Here is a 22,435-nt window from a genome sequence, read left to right as displayed (position 1 = left end):
ATGGGATATAGAATGCACATAAAATATGCAAAATATAAATAAGCAAAACCATAAAACAAACACTGCAAGACAAAGTTTATAGACAATGTGCTGTGAAGTTGTATTTCACAAATATTGAGCTGCTGATGTCCAGCTTTATGATCCTCTCACTAGTTTACTTTTTAACTTCAGTGATACGTCATGAGTAAGCAAGAAAGAGATAAAATACATCTACACTAGTGATCGTTATCAGAATATCCTTCCTGGTTTCACTACCTTCCTGGTAACTCCAGGGTGAGGCCCCTGTGGATCACAGAATCAATGAGACTGGAAAAGACCTCTGAGATCATTGACTCCAACCTTTGACCAATCACCACCTTGGCACCCAGCCCAGAGCACTGGGTGCCACATCCAGTTGTTTCTTGAACACCTGCAGGGATGGGGACTCCACCACCTTCCTGGGCAGCCCATTCCAACCCTTTCAGTGAAGAAATTCCTCCTGTTCCCCTGATGCGCATCTCTGCTGCAGTTCTCTCTGGAGGATGCTGTGTGGGGAGACTACATGAGTGCAAATGATTTTGAGATTCAGGGACCACTGTTCCTTTCTTGGCACAGCTCTGTGGTCACACTGATGGGTCAGCACCAGCTTAGAGAAGCAGAATCCTAAAGCACACCTGTCTAGCCTCTGGAGCTCAACACTGACACAGAAAATATCTTGGCAACAAAAGCATCCATGCTTTCTCATCATGGGGCAGCCCTGAAAGCATCCGTGCCTTTAGAAATGACAAAGTTGAGGTAAATGGACACAGAAAGGTTTGGAGTCGTGTCACCCTGGATCTTACCCCACATAACATATAGAAAAGTACATGAACAGAAGGATTCCCCTTCTCCTTTGGATTGGGATGTCCGTCTCTCTGCCTCCTGCATCTTTTTATGCAAGTGCTGGAGACTGTCTAAGAACTACTTCATAACCTCCTCCTCTGCCATGCGACTGCAGGTCAGTCCTGCATTACCTGTGCCTGTGCAGCTCACGTGTGGCTGAGCACTGGAAGCTGTCAGCAGTTTCCTGTCAGCAGCTGCCAGTGCAGCCTCCACACAACTCTCTGGAAAATACCCAGCAAAGCCTGGGAGCAAACAAGTTCCATGTTCAAAATGGGGCTTGCCATACAATCACAGAATGGTTTGGGTTAGAAGAGACCTTAAAGATCACCCAGTTCCAAACCACTGCCATGGGCAGAGACACCTTCCACTAGACCAGGTTGCTCACAGCCCCATCCAACTTGGCCTTGAGGACTCTCAGGGACAGGGCACCTACAGCTTCTCTGGGCAACCTGTACCAGTGCCTCACCATCCTCACAGTAAATAATTTCTTCTGCATATCTAACCCAAATTTTGTCTGTTTCAATTTGAACCCATTACTCCTTGTGCTGTCACTACAGTTTCTGATGTTCCATCTGACAGAAAGAGCCCTCAGTATGAAACAATTAAAAAAATGAACACGGGGAGATTCCTCCAAGAAGTCATCCTGGTTGCACTTAGGTCTGTTGGTTTTGCTTTCCCTCTTCTGAGTGAGTCTGTGGTTTGTGACTACAAGAGCAGATGAGAGAACTCTTAGTGCTTTGCGTAGATTCCAGCTGGACAGTGGACCAAGCAAATACCCTACACTTCTCCTCCTCCTGTGAGGAATTCTGGATGAGACTCAGTGAGAACAGCATTCAAATACCAACGGCTGGACTGGAGCCACTGCTACCTCTCTGTCACTGCAGCTTGTGGGATTGGGCAGATGGTGTCAGAGCCAGGAAGTGTATGGCACAAAAACTTCTGTAGATACAGCCTGTATGTCTTGCTCATTGAGTTAATGACAGGAAGACAAACTAGAGCTCCTCCTCTAATCCCTACCCATACCATTTTCAGGTACAATCAGAGTCAGGATTGCTGCTTATACAGATATTTAACTCCAAACTATGTCCCAGACAGCTCCAATAGATGGCACAGCCTCTGCTTTGCTGTGTGCTGGAAGCTCTGGTCTTCTTTAGGGGGGTGCAGCTCTCACTCTGCAAAAATCATTATCAAATCCTTGTAGAGACTGTAAGTGCTAAAGGTGGTCAGTGGCAATGAGTCACGGTGGGTACAATACTTCCACAGAAACAAATATTGGAGAAAACCAGGAGTGAATGTCTCTGTCTTTGAACAGTTCTATCAATGACTGCTTTCAGTTTGTGTCAAACTGTATTATTATTTTATGAGAAATCAAGATTTGAGTATTTAAAACCTGGAAAAATTAACAGTGCTACTGGAAACAATGCTATGATACAGTTATGTCATTATTATTGAGCTTTGAAAGGCAATTGAATGAGAGTCTTAATCTCTGGGCAATCTTTCCAGCCCAGCTTTGTTATAAAGAAATTATTTAACTTTTATTTGGCATTGCTTTGTAAAGTTGGGGAAAGTCTTGGTGATGAAGTACAGTTACTGCACACAAATACAATAAGGAATGCCTCTCTAGCTTATTAGGCTGTCTCCCCAGTTGCCAGGGGCCTCAATCTTTGCAGGAGAATTACCCTTGGAAACAAATCCAGTTCCCCTGATCTCAGGGTCACTAAAGCAAGCTAGTCCTTTGGCCAGAGAGATGTTATTTCGAGATCTCTGTCTAGGAAGGGGATACAGCTGTGGGGAACAGGGCAGTTGGAGGCAGCCCTGTACTCCGGGAGTTTCATGTTTGACTGTCTTGGCATGTTTTCAGTTATCCAGGGGAAATGCGTTCAGTTTTATTCCAGCCAAAACCAGGCAGCACGGAAGAAGCTGTAGGAGGGCTCTTCATAAGCTTGAGGTGACCTGAGAGCAGCCAGGTGTTTCAGTGAAGGCTACCTGTGACTGGCACAGCAGCATCTGATCAAAGGTTTTCCTTGGCAGCAGTGATGACTCACAGTAATTATCCTTTCTCTTTGTGTACTGTCTAGTGTTTACTCATTATGGTTCTGTATTGGTTTTTGTTTCTTGCAAGAAAATGAAAAACATTACATTTTTCCCTTCAGTTTAGGATTTTTAACCTTTTCTTGGTGTGAAGCTTCACAAACAGAAACATCTGAAATTCTTTGGGCTCTTCACCTCTTATATGGTATTTCTGGAGGGTCTTCATCTCTTTCAGTGTGAATTTTTTCTAAATCTGCCCTGCGCAGTTATTACCCTGTTACCCTTAACTTTGTAAAAACCCATGCAAATAAGTTTTATTTTTCTCTTCATTGTTTATGTGCACTTATGCTACAGAAAATAGGAACATCTGTTAGCTGTGGAAGTGGTGTGTATGATTGATTCATCATCACAGCTCCTCTAAAAAGTAATTCCTTACATTTGCTTGGCAAGACAGACTGCCAGACTGTGAGTCTGTTCTCACTCTCTCTGTTGGTTTGTCCGAGTACTTGAGTGACAGTAGCAGGGAACTCCAGAATACCTACAGGATTTACCAAGGGAATTGGATATTTATCTCTGAAGGACAACTTAAAACCAAAATATATAATTACATCCATGATCTCAGCTAAAAGCTGTTTCAAGAACTTCTCTAAAATAATGCAGTACTACAGTCAGCACGCTTTTCTGAAATTTTATAATATGGACATACATTAAACAAAAAGTTACCTCCAGGCAATTAAAAATCCTTTATATTTTACTTACAGGAAAACAGAAAATTAAGAACAAAAACTTGGCAGAACCCTTTCATTTAAAAAAAAAAAAAGTCATTTTGCATATGAGAAAATTTTTAAACAAGAATATAATGACAGAGAGACACCTATACCAGATTGAAGAAAATCTTCCAGAGCCTTGCAAGACTTTCTAAGATTCAGTTCCCCTCACTGTCCTTTATTTGCCTGGGCAATCACACGAAGCCTCAAATTTAGCTGAACACTCCAGTTTTTGTTAAGCATTTTGACAAGATGAACCTTCATGAGCCACTGCAGTCCTGCATTCTGCCCCACACTGCTGAAGCCCTGGCTGCCTCCAGGGGAGATCCTGAAGGAATGATGAGCTCAGCTCTGCCCCAGGCTTGGCTCCCCTGGCTCCCCTCTGGCCGTGATCCCAGCGTTTTTCCACAGGCACAGCACAGACATCCCAACGCATGCATGGGATTCATACAATAGCAGGAGGTCAGTCAGAGCTCTGTGCTGCAGTCCAAGCCTGGTAACTCATCAGAGCTGAGATCAAAAGATTAATGGATAATCAGCTTGCATTATTAACAATATAGTAAACAAAACGAACAGAAACGACCAATCCTCTCCTTAACTTTTTATTTCCTTACTTTTCCAGGCTAGGATCACGGGAATGTGTCCTGCTGCAGCCTGACCTGACACTAAACATCAGTTTTGTTTAATAAGTAAAATGCAGGAGCTATGGATCCACCACATCTTACCTGGATGATGTCTTTGGTTGTTACCTGTTTAAACACCCTTCACAGCACACTAAACTTGTTTTTTCTTTTTGTATCAGTTGAATTCTTCAAGAGACTCCTGATAGTTAATGGAGACAACACACATATCTTTCTATGCCCTTTCTCCTCCACTCATACATGGATCGTAGTGGAAATTTATAACTTAAATTTCATTAGGAAAAACGAATTAAGATTTATGTTTGGGTTCAATCATGTTAAAGCTCTCTTCCAACCAAAATTATTCAGTGATTCTAAGCTAAAGGAGGCTGTTATCAAGTTAGAGTACTACAAAACTGAAAAGCAGAATTTAATGATGTTCACAAACAAGAAAAAAATACTCATAATTGAATTTTGTTAAACCTCACAATAAACATTTTACAAAGAAAAGTGACAAAGGAAGGTTGAAGACAAGCAATATAAGCAAGCCATCCAAAATCTCACATGGAGACGGCAGGAGACAAAAGGATGTGTATTTGTTAACATCATAATTACAGGGAGGATTATCTTCATTTTAACATTATAGAATCATGAAATATCCAGAGTTGGAAGGGACCCACAAGGATCATCCAAGTCCAGCTCCTGGCCCATCCACAGGAATCCAACTATGTGCCTGAGAGCATCATTCAAGCGCTCCTTGAGCTCTGTCAGGCTTGGAGCTGTGACCACAGCCCAGAGGAGCCTGTTCCAGTGCCCAACCACCCTCTGGGGGAAGAACCTTTTCCTGATATCCAAACTAAAGCTCTCCTGACACAACTTCATGGCATTCCCTCGGGTCCTGTCACTGTCAACACAGAGCAGAGATCAGTGCCTGCCCATGCACTACTCTTTGTCAGGAAGTCATGGAACTTCCTACTGTATTAACAGTTCAGGTTGTGGCCCCACAACAGCCCTTGACCAGGATCTTGATGGACTTAGAACTCAAATTCCTTCCCAGACATTTCTCTGCCATTTTCCAGCCAACTGAGCTTTGAGTAACAGCACGTCCAGTCAGATTTTAAAAAAAGAATCATCCATTCCCTTCAATACCTTTATTGCAGGTTATTCCCACTGCATTTACTAAGTTAAACCTGTGGAGAACCTAAGTTTCACTCACAGGTAAGGCCTAGTAGAGATGGCTGGCAGTGTGTGTTGCCTTCAGTTTTTATAATTAATCATGCAAGGTGGTAAAAAATCAAAGGATGTGTGTCCCAGTGTGGAATTCTGGTCAGCAGCACAAAGAAGCTGCTAGGATTAGAATCACACAGGCATTTGAAGATTGGGAGGCTCTCTTCTGCTTTTCGGGGTTTTGGGTGGTTTTGGTTGCTTATTGTGAGTTTTTTAGTATTTATAAGGTACATGTGTGCAATGTATGTTCCCTTGCAAGTTGTGACAGCCAACCTGCTTGTCACAGATACAAGGACAGAGGGTGGCTGCACAGCCTGAACTTGTAGCCAGGGCTCATAGAGCAAAGAGCAATTTTTCTGTGCAGTCCTCCTGATGTTACAGGAAAACATTTTGTTCCTGAAGAACCTTTAAGGGTGAAGCCAAAATGTGGCCTGAGTTTAAACTGTCTACCTTTCCTTGGAAAATGTGTCAGAATCTGCCATGAATAGCTTGAAGGAGGCATCAGTGTGCATGAGATTTGAATGGGCTTGGGGAATTGTATACATCACAACGGGGCTGGTAAAAGCTCTCCTGGTTATTCTTGGTCTCCGGAGCCACGAGGTTTTTTGTCTCTGCACAGAGAATGGATTTCGCTAGAAGCAAGAACAATCCTGATGGCATTCTCTCTGCAGGCTTTGAGCCCATCCCCCAGGCAGTGCCTGCAGATCCCGGGCAGAAACTGGGGTCATTCACAGCATCCAGGGCTGAGCACCCTGGGAGCACCACTGCATCCTACACAACTGGAACCCACTGGGAAATGTCTTGTGTTGGGCAAGGGGTCCTTTCTGATCCCAGAACAGATACCACAAGCCCAAAAGGGCTTTCCCTGGGTCTTTCCTAAACTCCTTCCTTGCCACTTGTCACATCACCCTGACTTGGCAGGAGGAGTGCAAAAGGAGGCAAACAGAAGTTGCATGTAGAACACAATGCAGCTTCTAATGTTAATCTTTTAGAAGTGCTAATTATATAAACCTCCCTGTTCTGAAAGGAAATTAATATAATTGTTTGTACAGACACAGGGAAAGTCATCGGAGAAGTGCTGCTATTTTTAACTGATCATAGTTAAAAATAGGGAAACCAAATATTAAGAATTCGAGCAACAAAATGTACAAAACCAGCCAGGCTCACACAGCCTGAGCAAAACTTTCTGATCACCTCCTTTACCTTATTGGCATCTGACTGGGAAAAGTCAACACTTCGTTATCAATTGGAAAGTGAATACCAAACCCACCAATTTTATGCTTAAACAAGAAAACTCTCAAGATGCACAGTGTTTGTCAAAACAAATCATAAAGAGACAAATCTGTGTTCCATACAGGAACGTATCTGTTGAAAATCTTAAAGAAAGCAATATATTACTAGTTCTGTCTGGCATGCTGTCACCGGCTTATCACTATGGCAAATGTTTGTAATAAAAATCATTTAATAAGCAAACAACCACTTTATACACTAGTGTTCTAGTTTTACATGCTTATTGCAATTTCAGAGAGGACTAAAGAAAGGTCTTGTGGAAGATATGTTTTTCTCTTTTTTGGTATGTTTGTAAAGGCAGGTGTAAATAAGGGGTTTAATTAAAATCCTAAATGCGTATTCCATAAAAACAGCTTTAAGACGTGGGGAAAAGTGGATTTTTTTGCCATTCTAATTGCCTGTCTTGTGTATTGGCAGTGTAAGAGTACAAGTGAAAGGCTGTAAATACTTTCAAATAATTTGTTTTCAATTTTATTATTTATAAATTATGTTCACTGATGCTTTCTTGATTCATATTATGACAACACTCCTGAAGCTGCATTTGCTGTGCCACCTTTATGTTATGGCTGCACATAATTTAAAAAAAAGTAATAAAATACAATTATGTGGCTTTTATCCCATTGAAACCCCACCAATGCATTGAAGGAGGGGGCACACCAGGGATCACATTTAATTTTTTCCAATGTTTCACAGCTCATGCTGGCTTTAACCTTTGTACTTTGAGGGGCCTTGTGTTTGTTTTTTTCTGGTTATTAATTTTTATGGGGCTCATGGCACGTAGCTGCTGTCCAGCCATGCCTGCAGCCACTGCTCTGTTCCTCACGCACAGCTGGAGATATGGGGAAGGTTCTGGGGTTCTAATCCCCATTACTGGGATCAACGAGCCCCTCATGGCACAGGCTTCAATATTGTGTGCCGGTTTAGGCAGCACAATACAAGAAAGGCATTGAACTATTGGAGAGAGCCTAAAAGAGGGCAATGAAGACGGAGAAGGGATGGCCATGTGAGGAGGCGCTGAGGGCACTGTGTTTGTTCAGCCTGGAGAAAAGGAGACTGAGGGGAGACCTCACTGCAGTCACAACTTCTTTGTGAGGGGAAGAGGGGCAGGCACTGATCTCTGCTCTGTCGTGACAGTGACAGGACTGAGGGAATGGCCTGAAGTTGTGTCAGGAGAGGTTAGGCTGACTATTAACAAAAGGTTCTTCTCCCAGAGGGTGGCTGGGTACGGAACAGGCTCTCCAGGCCACTGGTCACAGCACCAGTCTGACGGAGATGAAGAAGCGTTTGGATAACGCTCAGGCACATGGTGGGATTCCTGCGATACCCTGCGCAGGGCAGGGAGCTGGATTCGATGCTCCTTACCGGCCCCTTCCAGCCCGGGACATTCCGCATTTCGCAAATGCAGATCCCCAGCCCCGTCCCCTCAGGTCTTCCCTCAGGGACACACGGGGGGGGGCGGGAGGCGCATGCGCGGAGCGGCCGCGAGGGGGCGGCACCGCGGCGGGGAGGGGCGGGGCTCGAGCGGCCGCTGGGGGCGCAGCGGGGAGGCCGCGCGCCGCCTCACCACCGGCCAACATGGCGGCGCGGCGGCCCCGCTCCGCCTCAGGTCAGTGCTGGCCCCTTCCTGACGGGAGCGGGGAGGAGGCGGCGCGGCGGGCGCCCTTCCTCCTCTCGGGGGCGGCGGGCAGCCCCCTCCCGCTGCCTGCGCTGCGTCCCGGGGGCGGGGAGGGATGGCCCGGGCTCTGCATCTCCCCAGTCCGTTCGTGTCCCCCCTCCGTCGCGCGGCCCGGCGCATCGGCCCCGGCATCACCGGCATCACCCGGGCTAGAGCTCCTTCCCGGGATGTAACCACCGAAACCCTTTCTAGCCAGGCCCGCAGACAGAACGAGTGCTGGCCCAGCCGGAGCCGGGGGGATGCGGGACGGGAAGCAGGAGGCTCCAGCCCCCATGGCCGCCGCATCCTTCACCGTTGGGGGCTCTCAGGGCATCGCTGTGGCCTCGTCGTGCGGCGCCTCTCGGCACTGGCACAGTTCGATGTGCTTGGGGAATGTCCAGAACATCATTTGCCGCATGCAGGGAGTATTTTTCATCACTAGAAAACGCTCTGGCAGTGTTATTTCCCACAGAACGTGTTATACTTGTGTACACCAGTTTTGGTTTAAATAATAATAATTTAAAGGCAGAATTAGCATAACTGTTCATGACGGTGTTTCAATATTCTCCATCTAAAGAAGTTAAACTTGTCCTTGATACCTCAAAGAAAGAACATTCAATAACAATTTTTCAGCATTATGGATATTTCTATTCATTTTTTAGTACTCAAGAACACTTAAGTTGAAATAATTCACACCTACATGTGTATTTCTTGCATCTTTGAAGTTTTTACACCTGATAGAAAAAGCTGTCAAAATTCTAATAAAATTTTTATATCTACAGCCTTACTTTAATTCTAGATAATAATTCTAGGTAATAATTTAGCTGTTCCTCTTTTCTGAAATGCCCCACTCGTATTGCTGAAATTAGATTTAACCTCAAATATATTTAAACAAAGTGTAGTTCAGTTCATGTGTATATGTCACAGAAAGTGATACACGCTTAAAATATTTTTCTTTAAAGATCTAGACCCATCCCTTTACTTTGATGTTCGACTATACATGGTGTTGAGGATCTCTTAATTTGAAGTTGTAGGATACCTGTTTTGAAAACATTGACAGAATTGTCCTAGGAAAATAGAACTTAACTGAAGTCCCAGCATCATCTGGTTCATTTGTTGTGGAAAAGGAACAGAAATTGCTTCCTGCCTTTGGGGCAAATGATGTTTGGTCCTCTGAGGAGCACAGTGGGCCAGAAATTCCTAATCTTTCCAAGTGTTGGTCTACCCTTTGGTTTTTGTTTGTGTTGGGTTTTTTTTGTTTGTGTTGAATGAGCTAACTGGTAATTTCATCTGATGCCTCTTGGTTCCTATACTTGAACAGGTAGGGGATTCTTGTAGTGCCAGTCATGGATTTTATAGATTATACCACCTCTGTAGCCTTCTACACCTTACCTTGATGATGGCACAGAATCCCAAAATCCAGTTCTGCGAGCTGCTGGACCGTCGGTAGCTTATACAGTACAATTTAAACCATTGGACTACCCAATGCCCAAACTGGATTTTCACATAAATTGTTAATTTACTGTGTAACTGAGGAAATGACTTTTTTTAAATTGCTTTTTCTTTTTCAGACCATGACAGTGATGATGATTCCTATGAAGTGCTGGATTTAACAGAATATGCCCGACGTCACCATTGGTGGAATCGTGTGTTTGGCCGGAACTCAGGACCAATTGTTGAAAAATATTCTGTAGCCACACAGATTGTAATGGGAGGTGTGACTGGCTGGTGAGGGAGCTTCCCTTTCCATAACTGACCTAGACATTTTACTCTGTTAGAAGATGCATTTCCATTTGAAGCAGATAAATATATCTTTAATGGGATTTCCTTTAGCATTGATCAAGATTATTCATGTGTGAATTATTTTAGCTTGTTACTCTGACTCATCATTATGAAGTGTTTTTTAATACTGGTGTTTCACCAATATCCAAGGGAACTCGTTCTAGTTACTGTGGAAAGGATTTGGGAAAATGTCAGAGCTCCAAAATTACAAGAAATAAAAGAAAAATTACTGCATATAGCTTTTCTTTTGTATGGAAAAGATTATTTCCTTACTAGTCTAGATTTAGAAACTTAGTTATATTATGGCTGGGACATACTTTACAGGTAAAAGAAATGAAGGGGGAAAAAAAGGATGGCAAAATACACTTTTAATGAAGAGCCCCATTTCATGGAGACTGTTTTTTCCTCTAAATTGAACTTCAGCCATTTTGAGCAAGTTCACAGTTTGCTCTGATGTTATCTGAAGGGAGATACCATAGCCTAGTTATACTAGAATAATTCATGGTGAAAGCTAGACAGTGAAGATGAGAACTTAAACTGGAAAATGTGGTCACAGCCTGAGCAGCTGTGTCAAGGTATTTGTTATGTGTCAGAGGTGTTTGAATGGTTTTTGTTTATTCCAGTACACAGAAAAACTGTAAATTCATTGAAAAACACCATTATGGTAGCACAGTGACTTTTAAAGAGGGATTATGCAAGAATTGGAAGATGAAATAGACTAAAAATGAAATTGTTGTACCCAATTTGTGGAGTGGGGTTTAGCTTTCAGTCTAAGTTTGCTTCTGTAGCCTTAAAATTATTTTTAAAAAGTTGTATGTGTACGTGGAAACTCAGAAGTTTCTAGGGAATAGTTCATCTGGCATCCATAAAAACTGGCTTATTGAATGATCTGGAAAATGCACATTTCAGTATCTGTAGATGCACATCTCTCTGGGTGCCTTCTGATGTATATAAATAAGAATTCACTATTCATATGCAGGGGGGAAAATTCCCCTCTGTGTGTGGGCCAGTGTTTAGACACACTGGAATTGCCCAGGGAAGTAGTGGAACCATCAGCATTAAAAATTCTTGGCTGATTCAGAGCACTTGGCAGCCTGATTGAGCTTTGAGATTGGACTGGGCTCTGCAGCAGTTTTGGGAAGGTGACTGGCCCAGGTGACCTCCAGGGGCCCCTTCCTGTCTTATCACTCCTCTGTAATGTCAGCGTCTGTGCTCTTCTCCATTTGATGAGGGAGGGTTGGGAGACTGAGAACAAGGTAATTTTCTGGTTGCCTTGATCTATTAAAAATAGACTTAAGGCCATGTCCCAGCAGAGTGGCCTCACTGAGTTTAAATCTTGTGGTAGGGATGCTGCTTTTTACTGAGATCTTTCAGTTATGAGTTGTGTAGTTAATATAAATTATGGTATAATGTATTTACATTCCACTTGGGAACGGTTATAGCAGCACTGTTACATAATTATGTTGTGCTTTATTAACATGCTACATTTAATAGCAGTAAGATCTAGAGATCTCAAGGTTACTTTAAAGGAGCCATCAGACAGCTAGGAACAAGCAACCATTAATCACATGTCTTGTTTTAGACATTGTTAATTTAATATTGCTTGCATTAACTAGCCTTGATTTTTAAATTTGTAAATATTAAATGAAACGTTTGCTTTATAAAATGAAATAATAGTAATAGTTGCAGTCAGGAATTGTGTAGTGTGGCATTGTTCAGCAGAAAACTTCATTGGACTGGGTTTGTTTTCTTTGTTTTATTCCCCTAAGGTGTGCGGGATTTTTGTTCCAGAAAGTCGGAAAGCTTGCAGCAACTGCAGTAGGTGGTGGCTTTCTTCTGCTTCAAGTATGTAGCATTTCATGCTTTATAAGTTGGCAGATGTTATTTACTGAACAATAGGAAAAACACAGCTGTTGGGTAACATTTAATTAGGAAGGCTTCTTATCTACTTCATCTTTTTAGTCTTATCAGTCAAAACCTTACATTTGAGCTGGAATATTGTGTACAAATGTACAAAACAGACATTTTTAAAAATTAGTTGTAAGTCAGAATCTACTCTGTCCTGTAAAGTAGTTTGTTGTAAGACAAAAGAACTTCTGTGCAGAAGCTAAGGTACTGTGCATGATTCGATGTTGCCAGATGAGAAGAACCTATGATTAGGGAGAATATAAAATACGTTTGTTTTACATTGGTTTGAGAATTTTAACAGAGCTTTAGGCTGCTTTGGCAGTTGCCTGGAAGGCTTGTTCTGGTCCCAGCATGAGCCGTGTTTTTCTGTTTTCCCCCCTTGCTGTGTTTTATCTATTGAACCTCTAAAACCTGGCTGAATTTTGACAGCTTCATTGCATTCCTCTCTGCTGGCTTTCAGGTTCAGAAGTTTTTAATTATGTTATATAGCATGATCATTTGCATTTTTCATCAGATACTGTGATTAGGCGAGGATATATTTCCAAAAAACCTTTAAATTAGATGAAACTTTAAGTGAAGGAGAATTTCATGTGTCCTTCTATAAGATGCCAGGATTTTACTGGCATTTTTCATGTCTTAATACCTGTGAGCTTCTCATTTTTCCTCAGATTGTTCTAGGGGATATAGATTGATGCTTACTTAGGCTCAATGATACACAATTTCTTGAGAGAAGAGGTTAAAGATATATTTATTCTTTCTAGCATCACCCTGGAGGGTTTCTGAAAGGCATATCCTGCTTTCATTTCTTTTGATGGTAGTGGCTGGTGATCAGGAAGGGTGGGGTAGTAACTGCTGCTGTGTAACGCACTGAAATGTTGCTGTTGTGTGAAGTACACATGCTTCCTTCATAATCATGGTCCCTACTGGTTTGGGGGCTGGTTTGGTTTTTTCCTTTTCCCATGTTTTGTATGCCATTGGTCTTAATTCTTCTAATGATAATTCTTTTATCATATGACTGAAGAGCTGCCAGAACAGAGGCACCCGGGGTGAAGGCAGCAGATTGCTGTAGGTGCCTTCCTCAGTGCTCCTGATGACAGGAAGCTGAAAAGTTAAAGCTGAGACCTGTAGACAAAAGAGAATGGAAATTGAATAAAACACGTCACTTGTGCAGGATTTTTGCTTCTTGAGCTGTGAAGTTTGGGGAGCTTTCCTGTACATGCAATAGATTTGCCACGTGGTTGAGTGTCTGATTTCTTGGTTGATCTCATTTACGCTGAATCCAAAAAGGAATATTTTCCAAGAGGAAATATGAGTTAAGTATTTTGATTGGATTGTCTATATCTTAAGTAAGATCAGATTCTCTTGAAAGGAAATGAAGTAAATGCCTTGGTCTCTCTTTTAATTCAAAACATTTTGCATTTTAAGACTGAGTCATAAATTCTATGGTGTAATTACATTTCTGTAGTCTTTAATTTTTTCATTTAAAGATCACACATCCTGATTCTATGAATACGTGTTCAGTGCTTCCCCTGAGTGGGCAGAAGAGTATTTCAGCACATTACTAGAAAGTTCCTTTTTATCTGTAAATTTCTCTGAAGTTTCAGATTTCATTTCAACTGCTGATTGCTATATTGACATTATAATTACATGCTAGAACAAGAATAATAACTACAGAAGGCCAGATTCTTGGCTAAAGCCCATTCAGTAAAACATTTCAGTCTTAAAATCAAAAAAATACTTTTTTTTTTTCAGTGGGTGATGACTTCATCTCAAGAAATGTAGTAGGAAACTGAAAGCAATACATTTTTCAGTGTCAGTTTGTACAGGAAGCAAAAAAGATTTTTCATGTTTTTGTAATTGATCTAGAACTTCAGTCTTAATATAGATTATGTGAAAAGTAGTTGGAGAAAAAGAACAAAAATTGCATGAAATTTGCACAGCTTTTCAAAATCACAATCTGTTACCACATTTTATGCAGTAAATACTTCCGCACCTTAATTTGATTAATTATTATTAAATGATTAAGTATGATTTTTTTGGGGTGAAATAGATGTGGTTCTTCAAATATGCTGGTATAAGAGCAGTATCTAGGCAGTATATTAAGGAAACTAGGCAGTATATTTAGGAAAATATAATGCCTTTCTCATAACAAGTAAAGGATTTTCCTTGTGTAACTTCTCATTTATACAGCACTGCTTGGTAAAATCATGAAGAGTAGGGAATTATGAGCTTGTGTACTTTTTGTTCTGTTGTAATGAATTGGTTAAAAACAATTGTTCTTAATGAGCACTTAATATCTCTTTATTTTTAAAATCCTGTACCTCAAGAGCAGTTTAATTGTTTTTTGCTCTGCAGTGAGCATATGAATTACAGGTTTTTCTGTTCTGTGTTGTCGATTATTTAATAACGAAATTGCATTTTTATTCAGTTATTTGTGCTTTCACTAATACATTTTTTCCTCAGCCATTAATATGCCATTGATTAATTAAATTGAATTCTTCATTGAATTTTGTTCTAATTTAGGAAAGGTAAATATGTGAAAACAACACAAGAAACAAAATAAACTCCAAGATATCCTTGGCTTTAATTTGTACAGGGGTTTGTTGATGGTGCACCCTGATGACCATGGAATCATAGCATGGGTTGGGTTGGAAGGGACCTTAATGACCATGTAATTCCAGCCCAGTGTGGCATCTCATGTTCCCAGGGAAGGACCAACCTTCTGGGCCTGGGGGCTTTGTGAGGGAGAGTTGGATTCAATTTTATGTTGAATATCTCACTTGACAGTTGATGTTTGCACACTTAGAGGGACTATTCAGTGGAACAGCCAAAGCAAATTGGAGCTGGAAGTTGGCCTGATAAAGAAATGCCAAGTTTCTGGCAGGTTCTGACATGAGGTGGAGGGACAGAGTGTCTGTAACCTGCCGTGGGGACAGCAGAGCTGTGCCTGCAGGTGGGGGCTGAGGGTACAAGCTCTGCAGTTCAGCTCTTACACAAAGTGTGTCACTTCTCAGTCACTCCCTCCTTGTCAGTGCCGAGCTTAGAGACTTGTCAGATCTGATGTGGAAACTGGGGGTTGTTCCCTTCCTGAACAGCAGAAAATGCCTCAAAGTGCCTCTGGCTTCTGTGCACTGCAGCTGAGCTCTCCTGTGCCCTCTGGCCTTGCTTGGGCTCTTTTAGTGTGAGATTTTGCCTTGAGGAAATTAAATTCTTTTGTCCCATCTTGCTGTACAGATTTTTTGCTCCAAAACATTTTTCTGCTCGTTATTTGTGGTAATGTTTCGCACTAACAAAGTACCTGTGTGCTTCTCCACTATCACCCCCAAAATGAGGTCTGCCCTTGAAGATTCTCCGTTTTCTTTGGTTAATGTTGAGAAAGATAACACATTTTTAGTGTTCCTGCACTGATGCATTTCCTCAATTGCCTTTTTGAAAAAAATTCATATTTTTTCAACACTTTTGGAAGGTTTTGAACAAATAATCAGCTATGAGATATATAGATAATACTGCCTTATCATATACAGAGAGATTCCTATATAACCTAAAATCCACTCCTCATAAGTCTCTTTAATAATATATGCAATTAATATGCATAGAGCTATATGACACCTTAATATATCCAAGCATGGATATGATAATGGGATACTGTTATTTTACTTGGTTATCATAGGGCCTGAGTTTCAAAATACTAGTAAATTTTGAGATTTTGCATTTATGTAAATTTACTGTTATAAGCAAATAGGTTTTTTATGATACATTAGAGTCTAATGTTTTTTCAGCATTTGAGTTCAGGGATATTATTTCTGCACTTATATATGAAATTATGTAATTAGTGGGGTTGCAGCCAAAGTAGATACGACACAGACTCTCTCACTGCCAAAGTACAGGATTTTTTTCTTCTCAGTTAAAAATTTTATATTCAAAACATTACCCTCTGTTGCTTTTTTTGTAAACACTCAAAAAGTAGAATTTGGAATCTCTTATTTCAGGGCTACAAAGTTCAGGGAGAAAAGATATCTGGTTTTGATACAAGTGTAAGCTCTGCAGTAGTTACAAACAGATCTTAATTAAAAACTTCTGCCTCATCTCTGTGCTGTCTGGATAACTGAGCTAATTAAAGTTGTCTTAATGAAATGTTTCTTCTAAGATCCATTTGCATTTTACAAGCAAGCAGATACATTAGCATTTCTTACATTGTGTTGGACTGAGTAGAGCAGTCACATTTAATTTTCAGTTGTATGAGTGAGACGGCACCAATTCAATGCTGGGACCTTTTTGAAATTCTTGTGGTTATGTTAAATTCATAAAATAACAATTGCCACAATGTGCAGCTATTTTTCTTTTTCTGGTATGTCATCCAGTGACTGGATGTGCAACCAGTACAGCTTTCAAAGTGGTTTCCTGCTTTGATACTGTACAGACAGCCCTTAATGAGCTGTCCCTGCCTGGCACTACTGCCCATGTGAATAAATGGTTTTACAGTAGACAGGAAAAGTCAATTAATTTGTTATTAATTACATTCTGAGGCATGAAGTAAAAGAGAGTTTAAAATATAGTGAGTTCATTTTGTATTTGTCCAGTGAATTGGTTTTTTTTAATTATGCAGCCATGGAATCTGAAGTTGACTTTCTTGCAGAGGTGATCTTCTATAAGCTTTGTTTTGAATTCAGACAAAATCTGTCTGACACTTGTTTAATTTTTTTTCCCTGAATTATGAAATCCTCAGTTTCTGGTGAAATAGGTTGCTTAGTTACTGTGGCAGTTGTAGTAGAAGCTAGATGGTCTAATTTCAGTTACTTGGTAGAAAGATCCATGTGAACGTCAAACTTCAGAGCCTGTCAGTGATGTGAAACTAAACCTAATAAATCGTGTATTTAGGCTGCACCTAATAAATTGTATATTTAAATACCTGTTTCACAAAAGTTCAATATCTGTGACTTGTGTTTACTAGTTGGACAGTTTGCATAGAAGGCTGTTAGGTAAATTGGGTGAATTTCTGACACATGTGACATTAAGAAGTATCTGAGAAATCTCACTCTTTACAGAGCATTTTTGTATAACAATCATGTAAGTTTAGCGGTTTATATCTATTTGTTCTAACAGTTAAAGTAAGCAGTAATCCTTAATTTTGATTTTTTTCTCTTTTTTTTTCCCACCAAATAATGAGTTGTTTAACTGTTCTCTAGGACATGCAGCAGTCAAATATTAGTAACAGAAATAAGGCAAAGATTTGGGATGATGGTTAGGCATGCTAAAAAATTTGGAAGTTTGTGTTTGTAAATTGGTATGAGCCAGTCTCCTCAAACTTACTCATTTTTCTGATTTTACAGAACTTGTGCTGTTCTCAGGCTGTGTTATTTTTCTGCTTAATGGTTTTGTTTTGTAAGAAGTGTGAGAATTCTCTTGTAATGAGTACTCTTTTTTCTTGTTGGACAGTTTAAATTGTGTAGGATAAAATAAAGAGTTTTCAGTATTTCTATTGATGCTTTTGATTAGCCCCAGATACTCTGTCACAAATCAGAATTCTACAATCCTGAAAGAAGCTGAAACAAAGGAGTTTTTTCATTGTTGTCCTATCAATGTGTTTTTCTTAGAAGTAAAGTTGCAGTAAATGCTGAAGAGAAAACTGCAAAGCTTTTATAACTAAGAAACAGAGAACTAGTAAAATTAACGAGCCTACTGAACTTTGCCATTGCTTGTTCTAATTTGAACTGCTGTCACTTAGGAAAGGTTTGTAGCAGAGAACCTGCTGAAATTGGAACAATGTCTTTTCCTGTATCTGTCATAAGTAAAAATAAGAAAAAACTATTTTATAGGCACCAAGACAATGCATTTTGACTCATGAAATGTCAATTGCAGCTGTACTAACTGCCTTTATTTCCCTAGATTGCTAGTCATAGTGGATATGTACAAGTTGACTGGAAGAGAGTTGAAAAAGATGTAAACAAAGCAAAAAAACAGTTGAAAAAACGTGCAAATAAGGCAACTCCTGAAATCAACACTCTAATTGAAGAGGTGAGTCTAAGGTGATAAACTCCTTTTTGCCAGTCAGATTTTCTTACCTTCCACTGCCAGTGATAATGAGTTGAAAATGCAGATGCAAACCTTGAACACATCAAAAATAGTTTGGCTTACTAATAGTATATTTAAATAGTAATTTATCAAGGTTACCAGACTGTGCTGTCTTTTATTCATTTAGCTTTCTGTTTTAGCCACTGTTAAAAATGACACACGAACTTGTTCTTGGCAGGTGACAAAGCCAATAAGGTCATGACATGGTAAAAAGTTCAGGATGGTGTGGGTAAAACATTAACTACAAAAACAAACCCCAAATCTTCTTAGACTGCTGATAATAAAATTACTTGTCTAGACAAGAATGACTTTTCTGCAGAAAAGCTGTAGTTACTTTGTAATAGGAGTTGTGATTTTATCTAATTTTATACATTTTGGAGAATATCTGTCTTCAGAATCTGCCAGTTGCCTACTATGTTGAGTAGAGATAGCTGTGATACTGATTAGTGTCATGGGGGCTGTTTCACCCTGTCATTTGAAGACTTCCATTTAATCAATTTTGTGGTTGTTTGGGGTTTTTTAAAACCTGTTTTCACATATTTTCATGTTCCATACATGCAATCTAAGTTTCATTCTGAATAACTGAGAATTGTGACTGGGAATGTGTTGCAGATAGCGAAACAGCAGCCACACTGGTGTTCTGTAATTAATGAGTTTTGACATCTCAAGTTTAACTTGTATGGAGTTGCATATAGATTGATAAAAATTATCTTAAATTTTAATATGAATATGAACTGAAAGTTCAAGATTGAGGGTTTTCTTGCTTCTTCTGTACTTCAGATAGCTTAACGTCTCCTTCTCCATCGCCCTGTAGAAATGGGTGGGATAGGATGGGGTTTTCCTTTTTTTTTTTCTTCTCAGATTATATGACTCTTTTGTCACTGTGTGTTAGTTGCAAATCTGAAGTGTTTGAAGCAGAATATTTATAAAATGACACATTTGGTAAAAGCTGTTTTACTCTGTGCTGCTACTTCATGAAATATTCTATACCCATGTCATCATACATAAGTAGTTTTTTCTAAGATTAAGTTGTTAGGAAACTGGCTCATAATGGAGTGTATTTCTTTTCCAGTGATCTTCAAAAAAAGCAGTATTTTCTTTTTAAACAATTGTCATATGATTGCAATTGAAGTCATGGTGGTACTCATGCTTTTTTTGACAAGGTAGTTTGTAAAACATCTGTCTTGTTTTAATCAAAACAAGAGTGGTATTGGCATGAAATTGCTGTAACAATTCCTCTGTATTTTGACTTTTAAAAGGCTCACTGTGTTTTAAATATGTCATTAAAGATAGCTGAGAGTCAGTTTGCACTATATTGCTGCCACCTATTTTTATATGGTTTTAGACACATCACTTCCCCCTGCACCCTTCTCCACAATTTAATGTCCTTGTTTCCAGGAAGTTGTAATAAGTATTAATTAATAAAGTCAGATACAATTAACTTCATTAATATTGTTTTTCTTCTCAGTCCACAGAATTTATCAAGCAGAACATCGTGGTGTCCAGTGGGTTTGTTGGAGGCTTTTTGTTGGGGCTGGCATCGTAAGGACCCGAACGTCTCTTCCTGATGGGATCCGTGTCGGCCAAGATCAGCTGTGGTGCCACGCTGTCTGCAAGCAGTGTGGGTCACTGGGCCTGCCAGAGTGAGACAAGTGGACTAGCTAGACAACTTGGGAGCTTTTGCATTTCAGGCTTTTGCCTCTTGAAGCTTGGCAAAACTAAGATTTGCTGAAAAACTGTGCAGTGTGCTCATTTTATAGCATTTCTGGGCAAAACTGGTTCATCCTCATCATGACTTGGTATATCTGGCCTTTCAAGATTTAGCATTTTTTAAAATGTTATCTTGGAATATAGCTATGTAACCATATGATAAGAATGAAAGCTCCATTTCTATGTTTTCAGTTAAATACTGTTTATTTAAAAAGTATTTTTCTTCATGCTGTAGTAGGTAGTATCAATGACTACATACTGTATATGATATTGTAGTTTCAGCCTCCTGGCTGTGCATCTTCTTTAGAAGTCACTGCAATAATCTGTAATACCTTTTTACAGAGTATTAAATAACAAAGAATCATGGGCTTATTAAAGGTGAAAATTAACTTAGACTGGCCTTTGTGTACATAGAAAATAAGAAAGCCTTTCAGTTATAGCCTGCAGGTACCTGATGGCAGTGTTTGCCCAGACAGATTTTTAAGGTGGTTTTAGTGATTTGTTACCAAGTTATTCTAAAGAAGCTGAACATCCAAACAAGCACTCAGTGCATTTTTCTGCATTACAAACTTGTGAACCTTTCAGAAATTTCTACACAAGGAAGAGTTTGCTCTGCCCCAGTTTCTCTGGTTTTTGCTGTAGCAGCAGATGAATGTGAACTGAATCTCTCCCACCAAGGTTCTCTTGGGTTCCTGTTCCCTTCTGTGAACAGCAGTAGTAGTTCAGTAGTATTAGATGGATGGATGGGTGGGTGTGAGCTTGGGATGCACAGGACATGGGATGTTGGACATACTAACCTAAATATTTAGATTTGTGCATCCCTTGGCTCCAGAGGTTTGTATTACATGTTGACCTTATGTTTGTGGTGTACTTGTGGCCAAGGTGAGTAAGGTGTGAAGCATGTCCTGCATACCTCTGAGCATTAAGGGTTTCATCAAGCCTGGTTAAGCCTTTGGAAAATAAATCTTAATACACACACCCCCAAACCAAACCAAACCCCCAAACCCAAAGTACATGGATCCTAAATGTTTTAAAGTGAATATCTGAAATTATATAAGCACAGTTGCAGTTTGTTGGAAATGGGAAGCCCAAGGAGGAATGTGTCTACTGGGTTATCTGGGATTTAGAGTAAAACAAAGAAAGATGAAAATGTTAAAATGTGAAAGCCTTTGCCGTGATGTTCAGCCCAAAGAATAATGCGAAGGTAACCAACCAGTCAGCTTTTTCCTGCTGATGGAGCTCATGGGTTTTTTGGCATGTCCAAAGGGTACTGAAGCCAACTGATGTGAGTCATCCACTCTGACTGGAATGAACTGGGCATCCTGAAGGGCTTTGGGGATTAAGTGACCACCTCAGTACCATGAACCTGTAAATATGCATTTTTTGTGTACTTTATGAAAGGATTTCAAAGGAGGATCCTTTAGTGAGCTTGTTAAAAAGACTGCTCATGTGACCAGGAAATTTACTTCATTGTTAGAAGTAGAATTAAAACCAAAAGTACTAGTAGGATGCAAGACTGTTTTCTGCAGAGGAAAGTAGTTCTGCTATTCTGTTGTCATCATCTGAGATTTTCAATCAATGGATCAAGAATTGATTGAAACACATTTGAGCCTTCTATAGGGTTTTTTTTTGGTTTTGTTTTGTTTTTAAGTTTTTATTTTTTTAAGCCTTTGGAATAAGAGACATAATGTTGTACATGTCAAACTGTCTGAGGAACTAAAAAGGCAAGGAGAAATGGTGTTACTGAAAAGATGAACACTGGTAGTTTGTACTGGGATTGACTTCATGTCCTGGACTCCTGACTGGAAGAGGGGAATGGCTGTTGGCACGGCAGGACTTGCTGATGCAGTTCCTTGGGCAGGGAAGGCAGAGGGGATACTGCCAGCAGCTCCAGGTACAGCTGGCAGGGTGAGGTGATGGAGTGGCAGCTGTGGTAAAGGACCAAGGTAAGTGCAGCTTTTCTTGCAAATACCTGAGATTTTTGTATGTGCCACAGTGTCACCTGTGCGAGGGACTGCTCTGTAAAGGTACAGTCAAAAAATGGATGTTGATGGGGTTGGAATGGAGTGTAACAGGAATATTGGGTTTCTGGCAGTAAAGTCTGCTCTGGGATGATTTCAGAGTTACTGTTGCCCTCTCTGACAAAAAATAGTCCAGGCTAAGAAGATAGAGAGGAGAAAGGCTGGTAAGCCTGGCACTGGTTGCCCAGAGCAGCTGTGGCTGCCCCATCCCTGGAAGTGTCCAAGGCGAGGCTGGACAGGGCTTGGAGCAGCCTGGGAGAGTGGAAGGTGTCCCTGCTCGTGGCAGGGGCGTTGGAACTGGATGATCTTTAGGGTCTCTTCCAACCTAAACCATTCCATGATTCCATGATTCTAAAGAAAAAAAATGGAATAAAAATTTTTGAAGAACTTTTTTGGGGGGGGGTGTGGGGGGGCGGGAATCAGTTTTAGAAAACTGATTAAGAAGGAAGGTGCTAGAAATACTTAAATTAATGAAAGGCTGACCCAGCATTT

At 40.4% G+C, this 22,435-nt stretch overlaps 1 protein-coding gene across 3 annotated transcripts in view; it reads left to right on the top strand.

Moving 5' to 3' along the window:
- FUNDC1 (FUN14 domain containing 1) overlaps positions 1-20,315 on the top strand; it is a 46,599-nt gene extending 26,284 nt beyond the window's left edge. The window contains exons 1-5 of one of the 3 annotated variants that reach the window (XM_014876829.2): positions 8,309-8,402; positions 10,022-10,178; positions 12,002-12,077; positions 18,027-18,155; positions 19,681-20,315. In XM_014876829.2, the coding sequence (XP_014732315.2) occupies positions 8,372-8,402; positions 10,022-10,178; positions 12,002-12,077; positions 18,027-18,155; positions 19,681-19,758 (471 nt within the window). In that variant the 5' untranslated portion in view covers positions 8,309-8,371 and the 3' untranslated portion in view covers positions 19,759-20,315. Of the gene's footprint in view, positions 1-8,308; positions 8,403-8,834; positions 9,670-10,021; positions 10,179-12,001; positions 12,078-18,026; positions 18,156-19,680 lie in introns of those variants that run through there. The other 2 variants (XM_088160417.1, XM_088160416.1) reach the window with 2 other exon arrangements.
- The last annotated feature ends 2,120 nt before the right edge of the window (positions 20,316-22,435 follow it).

Source organism: Sturnus vulgaris, chromosome 2, assembly GCF_052056855.1.
Source record: "Sturnus vulgaris isolate bStuVul1 chromosome 2, bStuVul1.hap1, whole genome shotgun sequence".
Lineage (NCBI taxonomy): Eukaryota > Metazoa > Chordata > Aves > Passeriformes > Sturnidae > Sturnus > Sturnus vulgaris.
The sequence above is the reverse complement of the archived record's forward strand: the minus strand, read 5'-3'. Positions and strand labels throughout refer to the sequence as shown.